We start from the raw sequence: 26783 nt of genomic DNA, 5'->3' as shown, positions 1-26783 counted from the left end.
CCAAGATGTCTGATCTTAGGCTGATTAGTCTCTGTGCAGTGATCTATAAGATAGTTTCGAAAATCCTGGTCAACAGATTGAAGAAACATCTACCTTCCATAGTGTCTCCAACCCAGGCTGCCTTTGTTGCAGAAAGATCTATTTTAGATAATGTTCTGATCGCTCATGAGGTTGTCCATAGTCTCCATACTCATCCAGTCTTCTCTCAGTCTGCTATGTTGATTAAAACAGACATGTCTAAAGCGTATGATAGACTCGAATGGAATTTTCTACAAGAAATGCTTCCAGCCTTAGGATTTCAAAACAGCTGGATAACATGGATAATGGGTTGTGTAACTTCTGTGAGTTATTCTGTGATCATAAATGGACAGGCTTTTGGTGATTTCAAACCCCATAGAGGCATTCGTCAAGGTGACCCTCTTTCTCCCTTTCTTTTTGTCTTGTGCACAGAAGCCTTGATCCATCTCTTCAAACAAGCAGAAAGTGAAGGTAAAATCTCTGGAATACAATTCCATCCCTCTGGGCCAGCAATAACTCATTTATTATTTGCTGATGATAGTCTCTTCATCTGCAAAATGAATAAAGAGCAATGTGATGAGGTGATGAATTTTTTAGAGACATATGAATCGATGTCTGGACAAGTGATAAACAAACAGAAATCGGCTATCACCTTTGGAACCAAAACAGATAAAAACTTATGGAATTGGATCAAGCTGCGAACATAAATTGAGCTAGAAGGAGGCACTGGGAAGTATTTGGGGCTTCCGGAGTGTGTAAGTGGATCGAAGAAACAATTATTAGGCTTCATAAATGATAGACTTCAATCAAGATTAACAGGATGGTATGCAAAGAATTTATCACAGGGAGGTAAAGACGTATTACTCAAATCTGTAGCTATGGCCTTACCTGTATATGCGATGTCGTGTTTCAAGCTCCCAAAAGGAACCATTACTAAACTGATTTCAGTAATGATGAACTATTGGTGGAGTAATTCTCAGTCTCAGAATAAGATTCATTGGATAAGCTATGATCAGCTAACCCTTCCCAAGGCTTTAGGAGGTTTAGGCTTCAAAGATTTAGCAATTTTCAACCAGTCTCTTCTTGCAAATCAGGCTTGGCGCCTTCTACATGATCCGGATTGTCTGTTTTCAAGATTCTTCAAGAGCAGATATTTTGTTTCATCCTCGTACTTATCAGCTCCAACAGGTAAAAGACCATCCTATGCTTGGAGGAGCCTGCAGTTTGGTAAAAATCTGCTTAGCAAAGGTCTCAAGAGAATCATAGGAAATGGAGATAGCACTTTTGTCTGGATAGACAACTGGTTATATGAATCTTCACCAAAAAGACCTTTGGGTATTCATTCTCTCATGAACATCAATCTCAAGGTGGCTGATCTTTTTAATCGTTTGACTGGAGAGTGGGATGACAATCTCTTAAGATCTTTGTTTCATCATTCTGAGATTAATCTCATTAAAGCCATTAAGCCTAGAATAGGTTCTTCGGATGCTTATTGTTGGGGGGAAACAAAAAATGGCCTTTACTCTGCTAAATCTAGGTATGATCTGATGTATCGACAGGTGCATAAAATAAGACTAAAAGAGGAGAATGCTTTGCCATCGAGAAATCCTGTCTTTCAAGCTGTATGGGAGGTACAAACAGTACCTAAAATTAAACTCTTTCTATGGAAAGCTCTCAAAGGTGCTCTGCCAGTTTTTGATAGATTACGTTCTAAAGGGCTCAGAGTTTTTGATGGTTGTATGTTTTGTGATGAGGATTGTGAGTCAATTAACCACATATTATTTCTCTGTCCTTTTGCAAGACAGGTATGGGCATTATCTAATGTACCATTGCTAGTGTTGGGTTTTGGAAATGCAATATTCGCAAATTTGCATTATCTCCTTAGTTTAAAACGATGTGTCCCTCTCCCTGATGATTTTAAATCGGACTTTGCTTGGATCCTGTGGTACTTGTGGAAAAATAGGAATTCATTTCTCTTTAATGGATATCATCAAGAGTCTAATTTGTTAGCGCAGAAAGCTGGGGAAGCGACCAAAGAGTGGAATGTGGCACAATCTTTAAACCTGAATGGCACTCTGACATCACCTTTGCAGGCAACAACTTGGCAACCTCCCTTCAGAAATGAAGTTAAATGCAATATTGGTTTCTCTTGGCACAGAAAGTTAGCTCTCTCTGGTGCGTCTTGGGTTGTAAGAAATTCTCTTGGGAATGTCCTCTTTCACAGTCGAAGATCTTTTGCTCAAGTAGGATCCGTTTTTGAGGCTAAGATTAAAAGTTGGGATTGGGCTCATGAAAGCATGAGTAGTCTGCATTTTGATCATGTCACCTTTGCTGCTACGACTATGGATATAATCAAAGCTCTTCACAAACCTTGTCAATGGCCAGCGTTTACAAGTCACATTTCTCCTCTCCTGACTTTAGCCACTGATAAACCTCACTGGTTTATTCTCTTTGAACCAAAGAGATGCAACCTTGGTGCCTTTTTGATTGCTGACAGTGTCACGAATGACATCAGGTTAAGTTCTTATGTAGCCAGAGGCTCTCCTGTGTGGCTGAAAGGTTTCTTTGAAACTGAGACATGCTACATTGGAGAATCTTTCATCCTTAGATAGATATTTTGGGTTCTCACTATTCCAGTTTTCTATCTCTTATTTTGTAAGCTGGATAAGTATTTTTGCAATTTGTCTTTTTGAAGATATGAAAATCTAAAGTCATTGGTTTCTGGGTTTTTTTATGTGGTGATCATGCTTTTTGATCATCACCTTCCTTGGGCTTGTTTGCTAAGTTTCTTTTTGACTTCTCCATAATATCTTTCTTATCCCTTGTTTAAAATTATTATCTTTTCCTTTCCTTGCTACCAAGAAAGTTTATAAAATAATTATCGTTTAACACAAGACAAAGTTTTTGATTGAACCTTAAGCGGTGATTAATTTTATAAACTTTATCTCTTGGTTTTCTCCCATCTATCGTCATCCTTGATTTCTTCCTTATGGTGATATAGACTTTCCTTCCTCCTTATATATAGTAGTCCTCTGTGCCTTCTTCCCCTTACCTCTGTCTCTTTTCTTTTTTTCTATAATTGCTCTTGCTCCCATCATGGCTCATGAACTGTGGGATGACCTCCAATACATGGTTTTGGGTCGAGATGACCCAGAACTGCTCATACCACATACTGCTTACGCTGGAGTTATGGCTAGGAATCGAATAAGTCTGATTGGCAAACCCCTTAACTTGAACGATCAACCGCTAAAGCTTGTGATACAGGAACTACCACGACTATGGGGCTTAACTAAGAAAGTTCATGGACGTATACTGGATGATAGCTATGTGCAGTTTCGTTTTCAACAAGAAGAAGATATGGTTTCGGTGCTGAGACAACAACCATGGTTGGTTAATGATTGGTTCGTGGCGCTACAAAGGTGGGAAGACTTCCCAGGTGAGAAATTTCTGACGTATATAGACCTCTGGGTTCAGTTACATGGAATTTCCTTACCTTATGTTTCTGAGAGGACAGTCAGATACATCGCTAACACTTTAGGGGATGTTGTTGCACTTGACTTCAATGAAGACACTACACCTCAAATTGATTTTCTTAGGGTAAAAGTTCGAATTATCTTCACAAATAGGCTCCGTTTCTTTAGGAGGGTTAGGTTTCAGTCCGGGGAACGTGCTATGGTGGGTTTTGAATATGAAAAACTTACAAAAATCAGCAGAAACTGCAGCCGCATAAACCACCACTCTCGATCTTATCCTTTTCTGGCTCTGCTAGTTGTCCCTGCAGAAGATGATGAGGAACTTTTGGTTCCGGTGTGGGAGGAAGGACAACGGTCTCATACTCCTAGTCGAGGAACGGGTAACCGGAGTTCAGAAAGCTCGGATATATCTTCGTACTCACCTATCTCTCAACCTCCTCGTTACCCCTCTCCTTTACACAACGACTTCCAGACAGCTACAGAGCAACCTTTTCACAATATGGTGGCCACAAACCTTAAGGGTAAACAGGAGTCTACGGGATCCAACGTTGTCAGAGATTCCCATGTCAATCACCGTTTTGAAGTGGGAGAGAGCTCTAAGAGAAAGAAAGGCAAACAAATTGCCTCAGATCAGGAGAGGAATACTAGCCCTCGCAGGAAAGAGATGGGAGTCAAGTTTTACACGGTACCCTCAGAACCTCCTTGAATCTCTTATTTTGTTGACAACCATCAGAGATAGATGCTTCTGATCTCTGATTAGGCCTTCATACCTTTTGGTTGTTAAAAAACTAGAGAATAAAGTTCATTGTATGGATATAGGGCTGTTTGAATTTTTGGTTGTACATGAAGAAAGATAGATGTTTGAACAAAAAGGAAGCATGATGTTCTTCCGCTGACTACTTTTTGAAGACATTCGGCTACTAATTCTCTGAAAGATGCAGCTGTGATGAGTAAGATCCTATCATACTCCAAGCAAATGTTCGAAGCTCTAAGCTCAACTCTAATCTCAGATTGGATGTTTGGTCTTATTGAGAGAGATATGATGTCTGGTTTCTTAACATTTTGCATCGATTTGCATTGGAAGTTGAATGTCTTAGTACTTATGTTGTAATCTTCAGTTTAGTGTTTGATACAGTTTTAATTTCAAGTTGTTTGGTTTGTGGAGCTATCCACTCATGTATATTGTGCAACTTTCATCTTGTAACTTACTATGTTATATATAAAATGAAAGTTTAAGGAAAAAAAAAAAACCATATTACAAGATAATGGTTTAGAAAAACATACTATAAAGCTGATTATTTAGAGTATAAATGACATTTTAATTTACAAATCACTTTGCACCTATAAATAAATACTAATCTCACTCATATATATCTCAAAACCAATTCTGCAATTTTTTTTCTCCCAATCTCCATTAAACTTTTACTTATACTTTCTAAACATATCATAAATTCTAAAATCACTAAAGTTTTCAGTCTAAAACAAAACGTAATTTTCAAATAGTTAATTTAGTAATATTGTAGTCATGAAGTTTCATATTTGAAAATTACGTTTTGGTGGCTATGAAATTTTTTTTTTATTTTCTTTTTTGTTTGGGTCAAATATGATATATTTTTCTTAACAGAAAAAATTTCAATAAAAATACAAATAAAGGTTATTATTATTTTATTTTTAATAATAGTAATAATAACATTTATTTTTCTTTTAAAAAGGTTATAATTATTATTATTTTATTTTTAAATAGAGAAAATCACAAATATTTGGCTACAATATTTGGTCGGATGGATTGATCGGCAAGTACGAGATCAGCTCTTGGCGATTGGACAGTCGGGCGATCATCGGTATGAAGAGGCGTTTCAAGTGTGGCCACAAGCGTGTCTTTAGATTTCACTTATAGCTAAACTCTGTTTAAACTTTTAAAATGTTCAGTTAAAAACATTCAGCTAATATAATTAACATTAAATTAAAAAAAAAAAAGAATCACAAATAGGGCCCAAGCCCAAATCCAACCTCATCCGAATCTCTCCGCTTTCTCTCCCACCAACTCTCTCCTCTCCTATATAACGAAGCTTCCTCCCACATGCAATTCTAGCTTCATCCCTTCACCAATCTCTCCTTCTTTCACGACTCTCCCGAGAAAATTCCCATTCTCATTTTTTCCCGAGAAAATTCCCATTCTCATTTTGTTTCGTTGTTGAACTCAGATTTGGAAAATTCCTTTTTCTGTTTTAACCAAATTTTCAAAAAAAAAAAAAAGAAAAAAAACTTCCTTCTGAACGTTCATAGTGGGGAATTTCGGGTCGGGTCGGGTCGTAAAAGGCGGGTTTCACGGTGGTGATAGATTCACCTTCTGCTTCTTTTGAGGGGGTTAGCCCCGAGGCTCTTCGCCTCGGCGGGTTTCAAATTCCCCCAATTCCTTCTAACATTTTCACAGATTCATTTTTTTCTTTTCTGTCGAAAAAAATTTTGATTTCACAAAATTTTGTTTTACGAAACATTCATTTGTAACCGTTCGTTGAAGGAAGAAGAAGAAGAAGATGCCTGCTCTAGCATGTGTTGATACTCCCATCGATGCCTTCTCCGTTGATTGCTCCGGCGTCTTTGTTCCGTCGTCTACCACCGCCGCCGTTGTTGACGGTTCTTGCCATTGGTCACCGACGCTCTCCTCCTCGCTTTACCGTATCGACGGATGGGGTGCTCCGTATTTCTCAGCTAATACCTCGGGGAACATCTCCGTTCGTCCTCATGGCTCAAACACTTTGCCTCACCAAGACATCGATCTGATGAAGGTTGTGAAGAAGGTGACAGATCCGAAAACCTCCGGTGGTTTGGGATTACAGCTTCCGCTTATCGTTCGTTTCCCTGATGTTCTGAAGAATCGTCTCGAGTGTCTTCAGTCAGCGTTTGATTACGCGGTTCAGACTCAAGGCTATGGTTCTCATTACCAAGGTGTGTATCCTGTGAAATGTAATCAAGATCGGTTCGTTATCGAAGATATTGTTGAGTTCGGATCGAGTTTTCGATTCGGGTTGGAAGCTGGTTCGAAGCCTGAGATACTTCTTGCTATGAGTTGTTTGTGTAAAGGTAACCCTGATGCTTTTCTTGTGTGTAATGGTTTCAAAGACTCTGAGTATGTCTCGTTGGCTTTGTTTGGGAGGAAACTTGAGTTGAATACTGTGATTGTTCTTGAGCAAGAAGAAGAGCTTGATTTGGTTATTGATTTGAGTCAGAAGATGAACGTTAGGCCTGTGATTGGGTTAAGAGCTAAGCTGAGAACCAAGCATTCTGGTCATTTTGGGTCTACTTCTGGTGAGAAAGGCAAGTTTGGATTGACTACGATTCAGATTGTTCGTGTGGTTCAGAGGCTTCGTCAAGTTGGTATGCTTGATTGTCTCCAGCTTCTGCATTTTCACATTGGTTCACAGATCCCGTCAACGGCTTTGTTATCCGACGGTGTGGCTGAGGCTGCGCAGCTTTACTGTGAGCTTGTCCGTCTTGGTGCTCATATGAAAGTTATTGATATTGGTGGTGGATTGGGGATTGATTACGACGGGTCTAAATCAGGGGAGTCGGATCTCTCTGTTGCTTACACTCTTGAGGAGTATGCCGCAGCTGTTGTGGCGTCGGTGAGGTTTGTTTGTGATAAGAAATCTGTGAAGCATCCGGTGATATGCAGCGAGAGCGGTCGAGCCATTGTTTCACATCACTCGGTGTTGATCTTTGAAGCTGTTTCAGCTAGTAAACAACATGAAACCCCAACTGATGTTCAGTTTATGCTTGAAGGGTACTCTGAGGAAGTCCGAAATGATTACGAGAATCTTTATGGTGCTGCGATGCGTGGTGATCATGAAAGCTGCTTGCTTTATGTTGATCAGCTGAAGCAGAGATGTGTTGAAGGGTTCAAAGAAGGTTCATTGAGCATTGAACAGTTAGCTGGTGTTGATGGATTATGCGAGTGGGTGATTAAGGCAATTGGCGCATCGGATCCGGTTCTGTCTTACCATGTCAATCTATCGGTTTTCACTTCGATTCCTGATTTCTGGGGGATTGATCAGCTGTTTCCTATAGTTCCAATCCATAAACTTGATCAAAGGCCCGTGGCGAGAGGGATCCTATCAGATTTGACCTGTGACAGTGATGGAAAGATCAACAAGTTCATAGGCGGAGAATCGAGCTTGCCATTGCACGAGCTGGACAACAATGGCTGCAGCGGGGGTAAGTACTATTTGGGAATGTTCCTGGGCGGGGCATATGAGGAAGCTCTCGGTGGAGTCCACAATCTGTTTGGTGGACCAAGTGTAGTCCGAGTCTTGCAGAGCGATGGACCTCACGGATTCGCAGTGACACGTGCTGTGATGGGCCAGTCCTCTGCAGATGTCCTCAGAGCGATGCAGCACGAGCCTGAGCTCATGTTTCAGACTCTTAAACACCGAGCCGAGGAGCAGAGGAACAACAACAAAGCTGGTAGTGATAAGGGAAACGACAAACTAGTAGCCGCAACGTGTCTTGCTCGTTCATTCAACAACATGCCTTATCTTTCCATGGAAACGTCCACAGACGCTCTCACCGCAGCGATCGACAACCTCGGTGTTTATTACCAGGACGAAGCTGCAGCTGGTGGCGACGGCAAGGGCAAGGATGAGAAATGGGCTTATTTCGGTTGATTGAGACTTGAGAGAGAGACTTGGCATCCTCTTGTCTTTTATCTTCACCGTACGATTCTAGTTCTTATTTGTCTGTAAAATTCAGTTTTTAAGTTTAAGTTGTTTCCTTGTAATAATGAGACAAACTCTTAACAAATTTTAATAATATTATCATCGACCACTATATTAACAATTAACAAACCATGTCAATGAGCAAAATTTAAGTCATTTTCCTAAAAAAATGGGATAATGCATTTGGACCATTGGAGAGCTTTTAGAATAAAAACAAAGATGTGAAGACTACTGAGACGAGACAATTTGGGAATTGCCAAGTAAACGTGACGACGCCGGACCAAGAGTAAAAGTGAAGGATGTGGTTGTTAGCCGTAGAATGTGACACCACAAACACTCACACACACACGCACATGGACACATAGAATAGGATTCTTATTTTGTGGCTCTCCTCCATTTGAGTTTTTGGGAGGACAATTTTGGACCTTCCGTGAAAAAGAGGCATATTTTGATACTAAAACTTTGAAGGTTCGGATTTTGTGGTTATATTATGGATCACGTCTCCATGTGCACATCTACTTCGGTTATACAGTAAAACCTCTATAAATTAATAATATTGGGACCATGAAAATGAAAATCTATTAATTTATAGAGGTTTTAATTTATCGATTTATTAATTTATAGAGAGAATTTCCTAATTTGGTAAAACAAAAAAATAAGATTTAATTGTTATAAATAATATTTTTATAAAATCAATTACAAAGAAAATAACAATTATCATGTTTTGAATATAACGCTTAAAGATGTTTATATAGTAAGAAAATTAAAAATGAACTCTAATAAAAATTAATATGTACATATATAAATATATATAGATAGTTTTATATAATTAATAATTTATATTATTGATGGGACCATATATTTATAAAGAATTTTCAAAAAAATTATTATCTTATTATATTATCGAACTGTGTCCAAAATTATACTAGTCCCAACTTGAGACTTGAAAAAATTATTAACTTATAGAGATTATTAATTAATCGAGTATTAATTTATAGAGGTTCTATTGTATATAGATTTTTTCCAACATTTGAAAAATCTAATTTATGATCTCTTGTGGACTAGTTTCCATTTTATTAGGAGATTTTTATTATTATTTTAGTAGTTCCTTTTATTAGAGGATTTTTTTTCTATTTTATTTATTCCCTATATTAGAAGATTCTCATCATTCCCCCATATTATATAAAAATTTAAATATTTTTCTCCTAAAAAACGATACACACTTGTTATTTTCATTGTTGTCAAACATTTATACCATCAATGTTTTTTCTTGTTGTTAATGTTTGAACAACAAGAAAAACATAGACTATATGTATCTTGATGACAATGAAAATAACATTAACACAAGATTTTTTTAACATATTAAGTCTGTATAAAATAATACAAAGAAAGTGGACTCAACGAAAATATGAAAAGTGGAGAAGAAGCTTCGTCAATTACAAGAAGGACAAAAACTCATAATTAAAAGATAATTAAAATTAAGATATTGAGTAATTGTTACATGACTATGAATTTTGGGTCAAACATTTCGACATAGTTTTTTAGAGAGAAAAGTGATTAAGCATACATTTAATCTTAGATGTGGAGAAACAACATAAACGTAAAAATTAAAAAAAAAAAAAAAACAAGAAAAGATAGAACAAAAGAACTAGCCAACTAGAGATCACTAGGTGAGGTTTCCACGACCGCCTGAGCCTCCGCAACCACGACCACCTGAGCCTCCGCAACCACGACCACCTCGGCCTCCACCACCAAGACCTCTTCGGGCTCCACCACCAAGACCTCTTCGGGCTCCACCACCACGACCTCTTCGGCTACTACTTGCACGAGTTAGGAAAGTATACTGTTTTGGATCTATCCACGAGTATGCCTCAGCCTCCTCATTGTCGCTATCTCGGTCAGAGAGTACTTCATCAAGTGTCATTGGCTTTGTAACAAAATAAACATGCAGGTTTTTTGGTTAGTGACTATAAAACGGAGACAACATGGACACAACTAACCAATATTCAAAATTGAATGGGACCAATTAAGTATATAAAAAAAGTTCATGGGAAATATCATAAATTGCAAGTCAAAGAATATTCAAAAGAAGTTGGTAAAGGAACTCGAATCACCTGACCGGTGTGAGAGTGATAGAATTGGCGTCTAGGAAGAGGTAAGTGGCTGCAAAAACATTTTTACCCGGTTAATATATAAATGCAGTTCATAAGATTGTAAAATAAAATAACAGCATGTATGATTAGAACATTTCCATGACCGTGGGTGGACACCTAAGGCAAGATTCAAAATGGGAACCCTAGATTTATTAGCTTTTGAACAAAACTTCAAAGAAAGAAAAAAAATACAAAAACTAATGATAAATAGATATATGAAGATTGATGATTAAATATTGAAATGTAATATAATAGTGTTATAAGGGATATAATATTTTTTTTTGTCTATACCACTATACCAAAAATAACAAATAAAGACATTTAAGATTGTGTTATCTATAAATGATTTGTTTATTCAAATACATCGAATCTAATAACTGTAAAGTTTTAAAAATATAAATAAAATGAATTATGGAAATTGTATCTTAAATAAAATAAAAATGAGATTTTTAGAAGAAGATTTTTTTTTTTCAAGATTAAAAATAAAAAGGGAAAAATTGATATTCAATAAGAAACAATGTTAAAACGAAGAAAGAGCAATATATTAGACTAGGCTACCCTAAAACAAATTTTAGAAAATCATTCTTGGAGTCAAAACCATAGAGACCCATAATATACAAAATTTTGAACAATATAGAGACATGAAATTGAGGATCTAAAGTTCAGTTTCAAAAGCGGGGTTTTTAGAACACCATAATCCCACATCTATAAATCAACAAACCTTGTAGTCTTTGCTCGCTTAGCAGGGGTGACCTTAGCTTCTGCTGTGACCGTGGTGATAGGAGGGGCGACCGCAGCTTCTGTTGTGACCATAATGGTGGTAGGGATGACCTCAGCTTCTGTTGTGATCGTAAGGGGATCCATTATAATCACAAAAGACGTTGTATCTACAAGATAAATATTTTTAATTTATATTATTATATCTGAAAATGAGAAATCAAGATGTAAGAGGGAAATTAAAATTGAATATAATATTGTATTATTATGATGAAATTTTAAAAATAAAATGAACAAATGAAACGAACTCATGCTACGTACGTTAATGTGGACGCTATATTTGCTAATGTAACATGAAATTGTGAATAGATGTGCATAAATAAGTTGTGACCTGATTGGTAAGAGTAGATGCACCGGAGAACAGAGAGATACTCTCTGAAAGCTTAGGAGGAGGAGGAGGAGTCAAAAATTCTCCCTTTTTTATTTTATTTTTTAGGTTTCTCACCAACTTTTGTTATCTACACATCAAAGCATAGCTCACCTTATATATACAAATTTATTTGTTATATAAGGTATTCAAATATTCAAAAATAAAAGTAATCTATATAAGTTAACAATGTTTTGGATCTATGACTAATAATATTTTTTGGAAAATATGTAAGTTAGATTCGTCGAACCGATGAGTCAGATATGTTGGATCTAGATGGCTTAAAAGAGAGCATTTCAACTTTAAGGAGCATAGAGAGCTTTGTCATCTGTAAACTACAAGGTTGTGCCTTTAGATAGTATGCTACTAGAAAGAAAAATAAAAATAAAGCGTACAAAAACCACTCTCACTTGATACGGAGGCATCCTTATTGATGAGGGCGAGTTAGGTCCTAAAAGAACAACATTTATTAAAAACAGAAATGAGACTTAGCTTTGTTTTCTTGAACATTATTTGTTTCTCAAGTCATACTGAAAATAAGCCCATACAATTAGTCAAATTAAGAATCTAATGCTCAAGAAAGAGAGTGTCAAGTACTTATGGAGATTAAGATTAATGTTTGAGTAAACTAAGTAGAGTTTAAGGCGTAGAGACATTGACACATTTCGAAAAGCATGTATGCCCAGATTGACATGAGCCATGCCAAAAGTAATGGTCAGATGGATGATAAACGGAACAAGAATCTAGTTAGACATCGTATGTCATGTATGGCCGTGTGGGGGAGACACAAATGTATGTAACATAAGAAAAGTATCGTCCTCCCCTTTTCTAGATCCATCAAAGGGATATTTACAGTAAATACTTGAGGGAAACTTTTATATTATAGTATTGAGGACCGTTCGATATTCGGATCAATTTGTCCAAGCTAGTTATTGGATCCTGAGCAATTGACTACATAATGCTTTTGGAGTACAAAAGATGACTTGTAACTCTGGCACTGCTTGCCGCTTATTAACACGTCACATACTCAAAATCTCTCACATCTATCAAGATATAGTGCAGTTAGCATTCATAACCTAAAGCATATACATGTTAACTACAATGTAACATCTTTCTGTACCACTGTTTTGGTCGGTTCCACATAAAGCATATACATGTTAATAACAGCTATTTTGAATGATTAAAAAAACAAATTTTTATTATTTACTAATAAGTGTTTTCAATGATAATATTAGAAAGAAATAAATTAAACTGTTTTAGTGTTTTTTAAATAGTTCAACAGTTTATAAGAAATAAACTATACTCGATTTCGCTTAGGGCTTCCATATTGGCTGACTTTGAGATAAAACGACTATGTTGAATTAAAGTCGATTTCGCTAGGGCAGCAATCAAACTATTAAAAAATTTCCTAATTTAATGTGTACATTATTTAATAGTTTCAAACGGATTTAGGAAGGCGTGAGATGAGTTATAAAAGTGAGCGGCGGTACAAATAGTAATAATATATTCTCCCTAGTTTAAATTAAGTGTCCTGTAAAGTTTTTGCACACATATTATGAAAATAAACAAATTTTATGGTTTACCCCCTTTATTAATATATACTTTACAAACTTTCTCATTGGTCAATATACATTATTTTTTAACTTTTTATCAAAAAAAAATTAATGTTATATTATAAAATAAAATAAGTTCACAAATAACACTTAATTTAAAATGAAAGAAATATAACATTTTTTATTTTGGTACTATTTATGATACCCCGGTTTGCGAAGAAGTTTAAAAAAATTGATTTGACCACCTATGTCACCAAAGTGCAATTATATTTTTGGTCAAAGGTCCTGAGAGAACTCCAGAGTAAATCGTGTTTATGCTGAAGTACTTTCAGGAAATTGTTGAAGACAATTTTTGATAGTGAAGTGAAGACAAAACACAGAAAAAGATCAAGTGGTGATTTGTAGAGTCGGTAAACAAATTTTTAAAACCTCTCTGATGTGGCAAAGCGACCGTAGGATATGGATGGATCCATAGGTCGGGAGTGGGTGTGAGACCCACTAAGCGAGATGGACCCATGGTCCGGGAATGGACATGAGTTCCACTAAGCAAGGTGGCAGTTGGATAGGTTACACTATTTAAATATTTTTTTGTATTTTTCCAACTATTGCTATTTAGACCCTACTTAATATTATTTAGTTGTCATTATAACATTTCTTATACTTGTTGTCATTATAATATTTCTTATATTTGACCACAATATTAAAAACCCATTTGCATAATCAAAATTCAAAAGGCTTTTTAAAGGTTTTTCTTTTTGTTGACTTAAAATTTATATTGTAATTGAGGCAAAATGAATTTACATATTTTCTTCTATTTCATGAACATTGACCAAAATAGGAATCCAATATTTCTGTAAATATTTATTCCCTTCAGATTTTTTTCTAAATATAAATAATTGACCAACCTAAAGATTTATGGTATATAATAGTGTAATTTTTATTATATTATTATCACATCCTACTATATTAATTGGGAAGTACAAATATAAAACTAACCTTAAAATGGGTAAAAAATTACATTCAATTGCCATTAGAAAATTTTAATTAAGCTTAACTAATTAATTAAATAAATATAATTAATTTTTTTTTTAAAAACACTCACAGATAAAATATAAAATATCTAGAAAAATATATTTTCTCTCTCCAATAAATTATGGACGAAATTACTAAATATTTTTTTTTTAAAATAAATAAACCAATCAGAATTTTAAAAACTAAGATTTTATATCCAAATATACAATATAATTTGTTTTTAATAACTAAATTTCGAAAATTTTGTTAAAATTTCAAAATATGATTCTCCTATCATCTTTATTTTATTTTATTTACAAATTGTTTGGAATTTTTATATAATATTTATGATTAATAAAGTACAGAATTTTTTCTGCATTTGTTGTGATTTGAATTTTTAAAAAACGAAAATATATTAATTAATCTATGAAAAATGTATGTTTTGCTTTCTACATTGGCGGGATGGTAAAACTAAATTTATATAGATGATATTAATAATTTTTATTTGCTCACAATTATAATATTAAAATTACTACTTTATATTTCACAAAATAATGAATCAAATACAAGAAACAAACAATATAAAACTGCAATATAAGTTAATAAAAAAATAGACTAATTGATTTACAGAACAATTAAAAATAAATATTATCTCAAAAAATTTTTTTTTAAAAATATGTAACAATAAATTTTATTATTATATTAGAAATTTTTTAAAAAATGTTGACCCGTGCTTAAAGGACGGGGTATCTCCTAGTGATTTGTAATTGAGCAGGCAATTTTTTGGTAAAAAATATATTACTTTCTCTCTCTTTTTCGTATTTTCCTTAATTATATGTTCAATCCTAAAATTTGTAATTCTCTTGCTACACTTAGGCCGTGGCTAATTCGGTTTTTGTTTTGTTTTTATGTCTGCATACTTATTATCATACTAATATTAAAAGAGTGCACATTATAATAAAGTAACATATAAGAATTTTATTAGGTGTAGAAAAAATCCAAAAAAAAAGAAATCATTGTGAGTATATATGTCTTAAAATCAGATATATTAATCTCACTATCAAACATTCTCTTCAAATTTCATCCTACTACCAGTGTAACCAAATAATTTTACAATAGTTTATGGGCTTCAAATATGTATACTTAGAAACAAAATCTTTCTAAAAAGTATTTCACTATTTTCTTCAAATTTGTTTACAGAATTTAAAACAATATTTGTTTGTTTTTGTCAACCACATGTTGATTAAAATAAACTTTCGTGGTTGATTACCCAAACACGAGGAAAAGAGTTTACAAAATTCAAAACGAATCTAAATGTGAGAAGATGAAATTAAAATATTTCTCTCCGATCCAAATATGTATGCCTAATAAAAATGACAAATCATAAAAAAAAAAATTCTAGATATGCTTTTAGAAATAATCAATCTTTTATCTAAATATGAAATAATAAAATACAAAAAAGTTAGTACATTTTGAGGATCGTAAAATTAAGTGTATAACATCATGTACTATTCAATAAATTGTAGTCTTACCATAACTTAACAGAAAATAATACATAAATATTAATATATATTTTTAACCATAACTTTTAAAATAACAAGCTTTGTATACAACTTTCACAAGGAGCTTTTATTATATACTAGAATTTGTACCCGCGCAAGCGCGGGATTTTAATTTAAATATTTTTATATTAATATAAATTCTAGAGCTCGAATATAATTATATAAAGTTTCGAGGGTAAATCTTTATAAATATATGTCATGTGGTAATATTAGGAAAAATAAACGACATTGATGACTACTTCAAGATCTTTTATCATTAAGAGAGTTTATTTCTTATTCATATATTTCATTAAAAGTATTTTTAAAGGCTTTGATGTTGATAGATTGTTGATCTAATTGTATATATTATTTATGATTAGATGTTGATACTAACATAATATTATCCTGTATAAATTTGAATATACCGAATCTCATAAATACTGCTTAAAGGTAAAATATAATATCATATCGTTATAACATCTTTATCGAGCTTGCTTTACCCATCGAAATAATTGCATCGTACCATAAACAACCAATTCATGAAAGTGCATATGTTATCCCACTTTCCATGATTATATGACCAAACTGTTAAACCTGACTTAGGATCTAATAATCTATTTAATAATATATATCATTTATTTTTCTACAAACTCATTCGTTTCACACAATTAATGAGATGCTAGAGATTTTAATTTAGTCATGAGTCATTGTGTATTCCCTATTATCTTTTCAAGTTTTACTAATTCATTTTCAAACACTTTTAACTTTAATTATTTTGTCATTATTGATGATGCACTCCTTTTGACATCTACTTTTTTCCACCTTCTATTGGATCACATATAACACATATTAGACTGTAAAATATTTTTCAAGATATATTATAACTATTTTCTCTTTAATTACTATCTTTCAATACTTAAATTTGGATTAGAAGAAATTGATTCAATTACGAAACATCAAATTTTTTTTCCTTTTTGATCATGTTATAAAATAATATTTCACTTTTAATTTTATTTTTCCTATTTAAAAATTTATAAATACAATTACAGAATTTTTTTTAATTCTTCCATAATTTTAAATTTTACTTCCATTCTACAACTCAATAATACACAGTTACATAATTTTTTTTATTCTATCATAAATTTAAAATTTACTTCCATTCTAAAACTCAATAATACATTTATAATTTTAATTATGATCAGTTTAATAGACAATTTTAATTATATTATTACCACTAATAAAAAATTATAGTATTGTTTTCTTATTTTTACATTTTATTTATTTTACTAATTATATTTTTTATTTAAACTTTCTATTAATTATAATTAACATAAATATGCTCTAAATGAATATTTTAAATTTATTTTAAAGTAAAAAAAAATGCTTAGGTGATATATAATTACAAGATCAATGGAGATTCTAATCATACTTCTTGTCTTCTTGCTAAGAACATATTTTATTTGTCTCTTATAATTATGTGTCTTAACCATATGATGCACGTATATGTAAAAGAACTAAGCATAAACGATAAATGAAAAGTTAGGTACGAATAGGTAATAATATTATTTCAAATTCAGTATTTTATTTCATATATATCGGGTATATGCTCTATTCTTTTCTTTCGTTTCTAATTTTTATGGTTGAATAATAAAATTAGAGTTGCATTTACACCGCTGAACTTTGGATGAATGAAATACTATCAGGTTGAATCCACATGATTTAAAAGTAGTGTTGGACTTACAGATTTCGGATGAAATAGTATTGGGCTTATAGACTTTGAATTAAATCTAGTAGATCAGTTTGTCATTTGTATAATTGTTGAAAGGCCATATTAAAATCTGTAAGGCCCACAAAAATTAAAGAGAATATAACTGACATGGCAGCACCAGAAGTGAATAAAGTGAACTTTATATATATATATTTTGTATAAAACTTTCATTACACCACCTAGATTGTTGATTAACTATTTTTCTTACCTATTTACAAATTAATGAGAGTTACCTAGTTAGATGCTAAAAAAAAAAATTAATATAATTTTTTATAAAAGGCATTTTTAATAAACTCTCGTTTAATAATGCTTTTCAAAAAATCATGTTTACGACGAAAATTAACCTTAAATATTTAGAGATGCATTTGACACCCAAAAAAAAAAATGGAAACAAAATTGATAACGTGATGTTGCTAGAAGAAAAAAAAAAAAAAACAAAAAAAAAAAAAAACATGAAACATATTAACCGACTTGAATCGAACACGGGACTCAATGGAATAATAGACACGTCTAAGCTGAACCAACTGACCTACATGGAACAACTGTAATTTAAAGAGTATAAACAATTATATATCAATATGTCTGATGAAATAGCTGCACCTGGTAATGTTCTTGTCCTCTCTCCTCTCCCACCTCTTTCAGTCTTTTGTTAAAAAATTAAAAAAAAAAAAAAAACAGTTTTGATCCATTTTATCACCGAAAACAAAATCATCCTCAAAACCCTAAGCTTCAAAAGCTTTCAGATCTTTCTAGGGTTTTCTCGATTTTGTTCTTAATTTGTGAAATTTTTAATTTTTATGGACGAGTGTTGTATCCTGCGAAGAAGCTGATCCCTTTTTCTCGCCTCATGGATTCTGACTCGCCGAGAGCTTCTCTTGAGTCGGTTAAGGATGATTCTGAATGTGCTCATGTTTCCAACGAACCTAATCTCGAGGGAACGTGCGTTTTTGGTGATTCGTCTGTTGGTGGCGAAGGAGTTAGGGATGTGAATTCGTCCGCCGCTGCGTCGGAGCTCGTGCCTCCGGAGCCTGTCTCGGCGGATGGGAATGGAGAAGGTGCGGGTTTGAATTCCGTACCTGAGATCAGTGATGTGGTTGAAGGGGGAGCTCCTGTTGATGTCGTCGTTTCCTCGGAGCTGTCTCCAGTGGTAGGTGGAGGAGGAGAAGAAATTGCAGCTTTTGATGTTCAGGAGATGGATTCGGTTGGTGGTGAAGCTACGGCGGTGGAACTTTCTTCGGTGGTTGCTGAAGGAGGAGATGAGGAAGGTGCGGCTTCAATCGTCAAAAGAGGGGATTTTTCGGCTGAAGGTAGTGATTCACAAGGTAATTTTGCAGGAGATAGGCTTGAGGAAAACAAAGAAGTTTCCATGGAAGAAGAACCTCCATCACATGAGCTTTCAGGTTATGAGGTAAACGGAGTTGATTCTCTGAATGCTGAGGTAAAGAGAGAGGAAGGTGCACAGGTAGTTTGTGGAGGCGTTGCTGGTGAGGATAGTAGTCAGGTGATAGAGAGTGAGTTAGGGGAGAATACAGAGTCCGAAAAGGAAAAGGTAGATTTGATGGAGGAGGAAACTGCAGCGCAAGCTGCCTCCTTGGTTAATGACATAGAAATTCCTGATGATAAAGAGGTAGCTTGCGTCGCTGGGTTTACGGAAATTCCCTCTCAAGATACTGTGTTAGATGATTCAGTAGGGAACTCAGGAAGTGAATTTGTAGAGGAAGAGCCTGTGAAAGAGGAGTTACAAATAGGGGAAGGAGCTAAGGATCTGACAGATGGAGATGCAAAAGAAGGTGTGGATGGCATAGACGATGCAATGGACATACAGGTATTGAAGAAATCAGAGGAGGAAGAAAAGCTTGATGGTGCTGCTGTATCGGAGATTGAAACTAATCCCCAAGAGGTGGATGATGTGGCTACGGTGGTGTCTGAAAAAACTGCGGTTCCAGCGGATATATCATCAGCTGTTGTTACTCAGTTTGCTGGGGAAACAAGTAATGATAAGGAAATTATAAAGAATGATGTTAAAGAAGATGCTGAGAACGATTCAGAAGCTGATATGTCACTGGAAATACATGTACCAGAGGCTGCAGAAGAAGTAGAAACAGATGTTAAGTATGGTGATGGGATAGAGAAAGAAGGCGATGGGTTAGGTGGTGCGGGAAAAGCAGGGCAGACAGTTGATTTGGACGAATCTCGAGAAGAAAACCAAGAACTATCTCAGGAAGTGGCTAAAGTAGATGAAACGAAGATTTCTGAAGTGTCAGAAGAAACAGAGCCAATGATTGGAGATGCGGATAAGGAGAAAGATGACGACATGACTGATTTGGCAGAGGATGTGGAAACCCATGGAGACTCCTCAGTAGCTGATATTGAGCAGGGAAGGGAAGATCATGAAGATATGGGACTTACAGAGATGACAGAGACACAGGAGGAAACTGCTATGGGTAAAGTAGACGGAACAAAAATTGCTGAAGTGTCAGAAGAAACAGAGACAAGGATTGAAGATGGGGATCAGGGGAAAGATGATGTGATGACTGATGTGGCGGAGGATGTGGTAACACATGGAGACTCCTCACTAGCTGATATTGAAGAGGGGAAGAAAAATCATGAAGATATTACAGAGACACAGGAGGAAAGTGTTACGGCTGAGATGGGTGATGAAGATCCTGAGGATGTTGATGAAGAAAATAAGAGTGCTGGAGGAAAGAGGAAGCGGGGGAGAAATACAAAGACAGTAAAAGGGACGGGAAAGAAGAAAGAAGAAGATGTTTGTTTCATGTGCTTTGATGGGGGTGATCTTGTCCTTTGTGACCGCAGGTGAACTTGTAATTTCTGTGACTTTACAGTTGGTCCCTTCCCCTTAACAGATGATAATTTTTGTTGTTTTGAATGTATGATATTGTTGGCTTGCAGGGGATGCCCAAAAGCTTACCACCCATCCTGTGTAGATCGAGATGAGGCTTTCTTCCAGTCAAAGGGTAAATGGAACTGTGGTAAGTTTTTTCTGCTATGCTCTCATTAAGTGTCTGCTTGAATTAAATCTAGTTTGGAACAACATGATACATCATCTGCTAAGCACATATTTTATTTCAGTAGTGTATGTAGTGGTGAATACTTATGTAGTGGTGAATACTTTTTAGTTTTTACCATAGATATATATAGTGTCTTTTAACATTGCATATGTTTTTTGAACCTTTAGTTGAAAGTTATGTCAAAGCTTTTTCTATTGCTTTGCACGCCATCTTTATTTCGTGTTGTTCCTTATTGATTCTTACTTTAGTCTCAGGCCTGTTGTACCACTGTCCAATGCTACACTGGCAATGACAGTTTTTGGACTGTTTGTGAAATGGATAAGTCTGATTACTATCAAGGCTATGCTAACCCTTTTTTTGTGTACAGTCATGACTGTTTCCACAAGAACTTGTCAACGGTAGCTTTTAGTTGATTCTCCGTTGTTCAACGTAAATACCAAGTAGCAGCAGTGGGATCTGCTGTGTCATTTATTTAGTATATAAACTCTGAATTGTAAATTCACTGGCATTGATGCTTTTATATACTTTGGTAGTTTCTGTCCTTGACTATTGGTTTGGCGTGGTGACACCATCCAATTTTTTCATACTATAAATATACACCATTTAAACTTGGTAATATAAGATTGTGATATAATGAGAAAGATTGATTCTTAGCTATCTTCTAGGCACCATTTAATGGTTCTCTCTAAGCTATTTTTGTGCTGCACCGATTTGTAGATGATTCTTGCATTTAGCGAATCATAATTATTTTTGGTACATATGGTAATAAATTACACAAACTAATGAGATGCAGGAGCCCAAAAACACTGTAGAGCCTCTTAGTATAATACTACTGTCCCTCCTACTTTAGAAGACATGTTTCAAACTTTCAAGATAGTACACAGTTTGAAGGTCCCCCAAGTTTCTTCAAACTAGAATTAATTGGCACTCTGCTTCGGTTATGCTGTATTTTCAGTTTCTCTCTGTGCATGGTCATATTTTTCTCTGGTTACCTCTCTCTGTGTATGTATGTATTCTGTGAGCTTTCATCATTTTCATGTCTTTCTTGTAGAACCTTACATGATTTTTCATTTTTGTGAATAGGATGGCACCTGTGTAGCAAATGTGAGAAAGCTGCAACCTACTTGTGTTATACATGCATGTTTTCATTATGCAAGGGCTGCGCCAAGGATGCTGTCTTCTTTTGCATCAGAGGTAATAAGGGTTTGTGTGAGACATGCATGGAGACAGTCAAGTTGATAGAAAGAAAAGAACAAGAAAAGGAGCCGGTATGCCTGACATACTCTTGTAGTTTTTTGCTTACCGAAGTTTTCTTCTTTTCTTGTGATAATGAGCTGATAAACTGATCATGTTGCAGTACCTCGTGATCTTATTTTTCCTGTTTCTCTCATAAAACATGTTGTGTACTAAGCATAAAAAGTCTGATGATCAGCCTTCTATTGTTTCTCTTTTCTCCGTTACGATTGCTCTATAGCATGATGCACATGTTTATGAACTTTCAACCTGCCTGACGCATGATAAGCTTACATTTCTTTGTTTTCACTTTGTAATGTCACTAACTGATTATGACTTTGGTCAGTGTCCCACGCTGGATAGTTGATTTTCACTTCTGCCTTAGTTTCCACTTGTCAAATGACGGTGTTCTTTTCTGATCTCTCCCTTATGTCGTTTTGTCTCTTACAGGCGCAGTTAGATTTTGATGACAAGACCAGCTGGGAATATCTCTTTAAGGATTACTGGATTGATTTGAAAACCCAGCTATCTTTAAGTCCGGAGGAACTTGATCAGGCTAAGAGCCCACGGAAGGGACATGAGTCCAATGCTAGCAAACAGGGAACAGCCAGCGAGGCTGACTATGTTACAGATGGAGGATCAGATTCAGATAGTTCTCCAAAAAAGAGGAAGACAAGGAGTCGATCAAAGTCTGGTTCACCAGCCAATAAGAATTTTTCAGGTGAAGAGTGGGCTTCCAAGGAACTTTTGGATGTGATCGTGCATATGAGACGTGGTGACAGATCTTTCGTACCTGAGTCAGAAGTACAGAATCTCCTGCTGGCCTATATAAAAAGATACAATCTTCGTGATCCTCGTCGTAAGAGCCAGGTTATCTGTGACTCCAGGCTTCAGAATTTGTTCGGAAAAACACATGTTGGGCACTTTGAGATGTTAAATCTCCTTGATTCTCATTTGCTTAAAAAAGAGCAAAATCAGTCGGATGATATTCAAAGTGACATTGCTGATACAGAAGAGCCCAATCATGTGGATGTTGATGAAAACTCTGACCATCCAATGAAAAGTGGGAAGGATAAGAAACGTAAAACACGCAAAAAAAGTGTCAGGAAAGGACGTCAATCTAATCTTGATGATTTTGCTGCTGTTGATTTGCACAACATTAATTTGATATACTTAAGGCGGAGCTTGGTGGAAGATCTACTTGAAGATTCTGCAGCCTTTGAAGAAAAAGTAGCTAGTGCATTTGTTAGGTTAAGGATATCTGGAAATCAAAAGCAAGATATATATCGACTGGTTCAAGTTGTTGGTATGTTTAGTTTTTATTTGACAGATTATTTCTATGGTTAATACAATGGTTGACTAAGTTCTCTTTTGGTTTAAAACACAGGCACAAGCAAAGCTCCTGAACCCTATAAAGTTGGGAAAAAAACAACAGACTTTGTTCTTGAGATACTAAACTTGGACAAAACTGAAGTGGTATCCATTGACATTATATCAAATCAAGATTTCACTGAGGTGACGTATATCCGATGTCCTTTTCTTGTCAGTGGAATTGAGAGAACACGTTCTTAATTTTGGTCCTTATATAGTATTTTCTATTGCACGTGCATATGTTGACAAGCCATAGAGGCTTGGTTGCTGTTGTCACTATTTTCTGAGCGATCTTCTCCTGATTGTTCAAGATGCTATATGTTTGACCTATAACTTCCATTTAATAATTTCAGGATGAATGTAAGCGTCTAAAGCAGAGCATAAAATGTGGATTAATCAACAGGCTGACAGTGGTATGCTTCAAATTACTTGAAGTCTTACGTTTGATTATGTCTAATATCTGTGGACCAGGGTGCTTTTGCATTTTTGGTATTCTAATGTCAATTTTTATAGGGTGGTATACAAGAAAAGGCCATTGCACTGCAGGAAGTGAGAGTAAAAAACGTAAGTTGCTTTTTTCCTGCTGACAGTATTTCCTGTCTCTAATACTCCTTCTGTTCATAAATTATATGTTTGGTGATTGAGCTTACTGGATTGGGAGATGGAAAATAACTGCATAATCTTTCTAGGGAATGTGCATCATTCTAGTTCTTTCGTCTCTCTGGGATTTTGGGTTTTCAGGTTTCTTAATAATGCAAAATCATGATAGTATTTGAATAATGTAGCTAAAAGATAAAAATATATGCATGACTGCTTCAGTATTGAAAGTTGTTACTTGGTGAATGCAGTTGCTGGAAGCAGAGATCCTACGTTTCAGCCATTTGCGTGATCGTGCTAGTGACATGGGCCGCAGAAAAGAATATCCTTATCTGTTGAAATTTACAAGTTCTTGTTAAAAATAATGATTGCCATACTTTTGAAATGCTCCACTCTGTGCATGTTTTTGTACTTCACGGAAAGAAAATTGAATCTATTTGTAGTGGTGGAAAAGCATATAATTTCTTTTGTCGTATTCACTTGCGTTATTTCTTAACTATGGTTACGCTACGAGAATGCGTGGAGAAACTGCAACTGTTAAAATCTCCAGAGGAACGGCAGCGCAGGCTAGAAGAAATTCCAGAAATACATGCTGATCCCAAAATGGATCCAGATTGTGAATCGGAAGATGAAGATGAAAAAGAAGAAATGGAAAAAGGTTTATTTATGATTCAAGTTTTTATTTGCAATTAATCTGAAATTTGAAGTTTGTTTAATCTTTTGTTTGGTATATCTCCTAATGTCTTTGATGTTTGTTTGTTTTAATGCATCTAGAGAAACAACTGAGGCCGCGAAGCAGTAGCTTTAACAAAAGAGGAAGGGATCCAATATCTCCACGAAAGGGAGGATTTAGTTCCAATGAATCATGGACTGGCACAAGTAACTACTCAAAAACAAGTGCAAATCGTGAACTAAGCAGAAGTTATTCGGGTAGAGGTTCTAATGGTAGAGGGGATTATCTTGGTAGTTCTGACGACATGGTTAGTGAAAATATGTGGCCATCAGCTAGAGAAAGAGAAGTGCAACCATCTTTAGGCTCTGAGAAGCCAAGATCTGTTTCAATTCCTGAAACTACTCCTAGAAGTTCTCGTGCTGTTGCGCCACCGGAATTATCTCCTAGGATTGCGCCTGAAATTCCAACGGCACCCCCTGCTGTTGTTCAGCAGCCTGTTTCCAAGTCAAATGAGTCAGAGAAAATATGGCATTACAAGGACCCTTCTGGTAAAGTTCAAGGACCTTTTTCGATGGCGCAGCTCCGTAAATGGAACAACACTGGGTACTTCCCTGCTAAGTTGGAAATCTGGAAAGCGAAAGAGTCACCGTTGGACTCTATTCTCCTGACTGATGCATTAGCTGGACTATTTCAGAAGCAAGCCCAGGCGGTGAATAATAGCTATACGAAAACTCAGGTAGCAGCTTATTCTGGTCAATCAAGCCAATCTGATTCCAATTTAGGTTCTACTGCTAGGACTGCTCCAACCATTGAGATTCCTAGCAATTCCCAAGATACTTGGAGTCAAGGTGGTAGTCTTCCATCCCCTACTCCAAATCAAATCACTACTCCAACAGCAAAAAGGCGAAATTTTGAGAGCAGATGGTCTCCAACCAAGCATTCTCCACAGTCACCTAATCAGTTGATGAATTATGCGGTAGCACAATCTGGACAGAGTCAAGCTTCTAGGATAGATATCCCTGTGGTTGTAAATTCTGCTGGTGCTCTACAACCTCAAACGTACCCTATTCCAGCATCAGACTCGATTAACGCTTCTGTTATTCGCCCTGCGGCTCTTCCATCTCCAACACCAGGAGGTGGAAAGCAAAGCTGGGGGAGCATGCAGACAGATCATAGAGGAAGTGATGCTCTCTCTTCTCAGAATAGTTCTACGTCTTATGGCACCACAATTCCTAGTGTTCTTCCGTCACAGAGTCAACCAGGCTTTCCTCCATCTGATTCTTGGAAGGTTGCAGCTCCAAGCCAGCCGAATCCACAGGCTCAAACTCACTGGGGTATGAACATGGTGAACAACCAAAACTCAGGACAACATCAGGCTCCAGCAAACCAGAATAGCAGCTGGGGTCAAGGGACCGTAAATCCAAACATGGGATGGGTTGGTCCTGCTCAAGCTGGAGTGAATGTAAACTGGGCTGGATCTTCTGTTCCGTCGACTGGTCAGGGAATCCCTAATTCTGGCTGGGGCGGGCCTGTCCAAGGACAACCACAAGCTTATCCAAACCCAGGGTGGGGTGTTACAGCTGTCCCGCAAGCTCAAGCTCAATCACAAGCTCAAGTTCAAGCACCAGTGAGTACCACGGGCACGGGATGGATTCAACCAGGTCAAGGGATGCAGTCTGGGAACAACAATCAAAATTGGGGAACACAACATCAGATGGCGATCCCAAGCGGTGGGTCAGGAGGGAACCAAGCCGGTTACTGGGGAAACCAACAGAACCAGAATGGAGATTCTGGGTATGGTTGGAACAGGCAGTCAAGTGGAAGTGGTGGGCAGAACAACAACTTCAAGGGGCAAAGAGTGTGCAAATTCTTCCGTGAAAATGGACATTGTAGGAAAGGAGCATCCTGCAATTACCTCCACAACTAAAAAAAAAGCTTCTCTCTCTGCTTTTGGATGATGTCTACATCCTTCAAAAAAAAAAAGCAGCTTTTAGGCGTTTTTAGCCCATATAGTTTTTTTTTTATGCACTACAGTCTTTTGTTGGGAGCCTTTAACTCAGAAGTAGCTAACATGTTTTTCTTTATTTTTGGGGGTTTAGGGCTTTGTAGTATTTAAATATTTGTGATAGTGAATGATGATGATAGTTTATATCCTCTTGCATATAATATTTGCTAGGCCAAACAATATGATGTATGTATATACTCGAAGTCTCTTTCTTTTGAGCAGAGCTTCTATCGGTACTATTTTTTTATTCACTCATACATGTTTCATTATTCAACCAACTAAGCCATAAAACTCCACAAAATGTTTATACAATCAAATCTCTACAAATTAATACCCAATAAATAAATAAACAGGATAAAATAAAATAAATTCTTGTTTCAAGTATATTTAATTATTTAGTATAAAAGTTAACAAAATTAGACAAAAATAGTAGTGTATAGCAAATTTTTCTTAGAACCCCTATATATTATATATGGTTCCATTAACATTATAAATT

At 35.6% G+C, this 26783-nt stretch overlaps 4 protein-coding genes across 4 annotated transcripts; 3 read left to right on the top strand and 1 right to left on the bottom strand.

The window, feature by feature from the left end:
* The first annotated feature begins 2955 nt into the window (after window positions 1-2955).
* LOC104747444 (uncharacterized protein At4g02000-like) lies at window positions 2956-4678 on the top strand. The gene has a single exon (XM_087489638.1). The coding sequence runs from the start codon at window positions 3115-3117 to the stop codon at window positions 4195-4197; it is 1083 nt and encodes a 360-aa protein (XP_087345764.1). The 5' UTR covers window positions 2956-3114; the 3' UTR covers window positions 4198-4678.
* A 709-nt stretch (window positions 4679-5387) lies between these two features.
* LOC104747443 (arginine decarboxylase 1, chloroplastic) lies at window positions 5388-8335 on the top strand. The gene has a single exon (XM_010469075.3). The coding sequence runs from the start codon at window positions 6029-6031 to the stop codon at window positions 8153-8155; it is 2127 nt and encodes a 708-aa protein (XP_010467377.1). The 5' UTR covers window positions 5388-6028; the 3' UTR covers window positions 8156-8335.
* Window positions 8336-9664: 1329 nt separating this feature from the next.
* Window positions 9665-11596, bottom strand: LOC104748749 (uncharacterized). Its single transcript, XM_010470346.2, has 4 exons — window positions 11468-11596; window positions 11081-11246; window positions 10321-10369; window positions 9665-10133 (listed from the first exon to the last, which is right to left on the bottom strand). The coding sequence occupies exons 2-4, from the start codon at window positions 11221-11223 to the stop codon at window positions 9873-9875; spliced, it is 453 nt and encodes a 150-aa protein (XP_010468648.1). The 5' UTR covers window positions 11224-11246; window positions 11468-11596; the 3' UTR covers window positions 9665-9872.
* Window positions 11597-17946: 6350 nt separating this feature from the next.
* LOC104748748 (zinc finger CCCH domain-containing protein 19) lies at window positions 17947-26538 on the top strand. The gene is made up of 10 exons (XM_087488098.1): window positions 17947-20193; window positions 20290-20369; window positions 21492-21676; window positions 22092-22947; window positions 23029-23156; window positions 23366-23425; window positions 23526-23576; window positions 23861-23931; window positions 24116-24267; window positions 24384-26538. Exons 1-10 carry the CDS (start codon window positions 18224-18226, stop codon window positions 26207-26209), a joined length of 5379 nt encoding a protein of 1792 aa, XP_087344224.1. The 5' UTR covers window positions 17947-18223; the 3' UTR covers window positions 26210-26538.
* The last annotated feature ends 245 nt before the right edge of the window (window positions 26539-26783 follow it).

The sequence above is a fragment of the Camelina sativa genome, chromosome 15 (genome assembly GCF_030686135.1).
Source record: "Camelina sativa cultivar CO46 ecotype springtype chromosome 15, ASM3068613v1".
In the NCBI taxonomy this organism is placed as follows: domain Eukaryota; kingdom Viridiplantae; phylum Streptophyta; class Magnoliopsida; order Brassicales; family Brassicaceae; genus Camelina; species Camelina sativa.
This window is presented reverse-complemented; position numbering and strand designations above follow the sequence as displayed.

What these genes read in the sequence shown, in the direction of transcription:
- LOC104748748 (XM_087488098.1), top strand. Translation starts at nt 18,224, where the DNA reads ATGGATTCTGACTCGCCGAGAGCTTCTCTTGAGTCGGTTAAGGATGAT. An exon ending in TAATCAACAGGCTGACAGTG is followed by an intron (nt 23,426 to 23,525) that starts GTATGCTTCAAA and finishes CAATTTTTATAG; the next exon opens with GGTGGTATACAAGAAAAGGC. An exon ending in AGGAAGTGAGAGTAAAAAAC is followed by an intron (nt 23,577 to 23,860) that starts GTAAGTTGCTTT and finishes TGGTGAATGCAG; the next exon opens with TTGCTGGAAGCAGAGATCCT.
- LOC104747444 (XM_087489638.1), top strand. Translation starts at nt 3,115, where the DNA reads ATGGCTCATGAACTGTGGGATGACCTCCAATACATGGTTTTGGGTCGA.
- LOC104748749 (XM_010470346.2), bottom strand. Translation starts at nt 11,223, where the DNA reads ATGGATCCCCTTACGATCACAACAGAAGCTGAGGTCATCCCTACCACC. An exon ending in AAGCGAGCAAAGACTACAAG is followed by an intron (nt 10,370 to 11,080) that starts GTTTGTTGATTT and finishes ATGTTTTTGCAG; the next exon opens with CCACTTACCTCTTCCTAGAC. An exon ending in ATCACTCTCACACCGGTCAG is followed by an intron (nt 10,134 to 10,320) that starts GTGATTCGAGTT and finishes TTTGTTACAAAG; the next exon opens with CCAATGACACTTGATGAAGT.
- LOC104747443 (XM_010469075.3), top strand. Translation starts at nt 6,029, where the DNA reads ATGCCTGCTCTAGCATGTGTTGATACTCCCATCGATGCCTTCTCCGTT.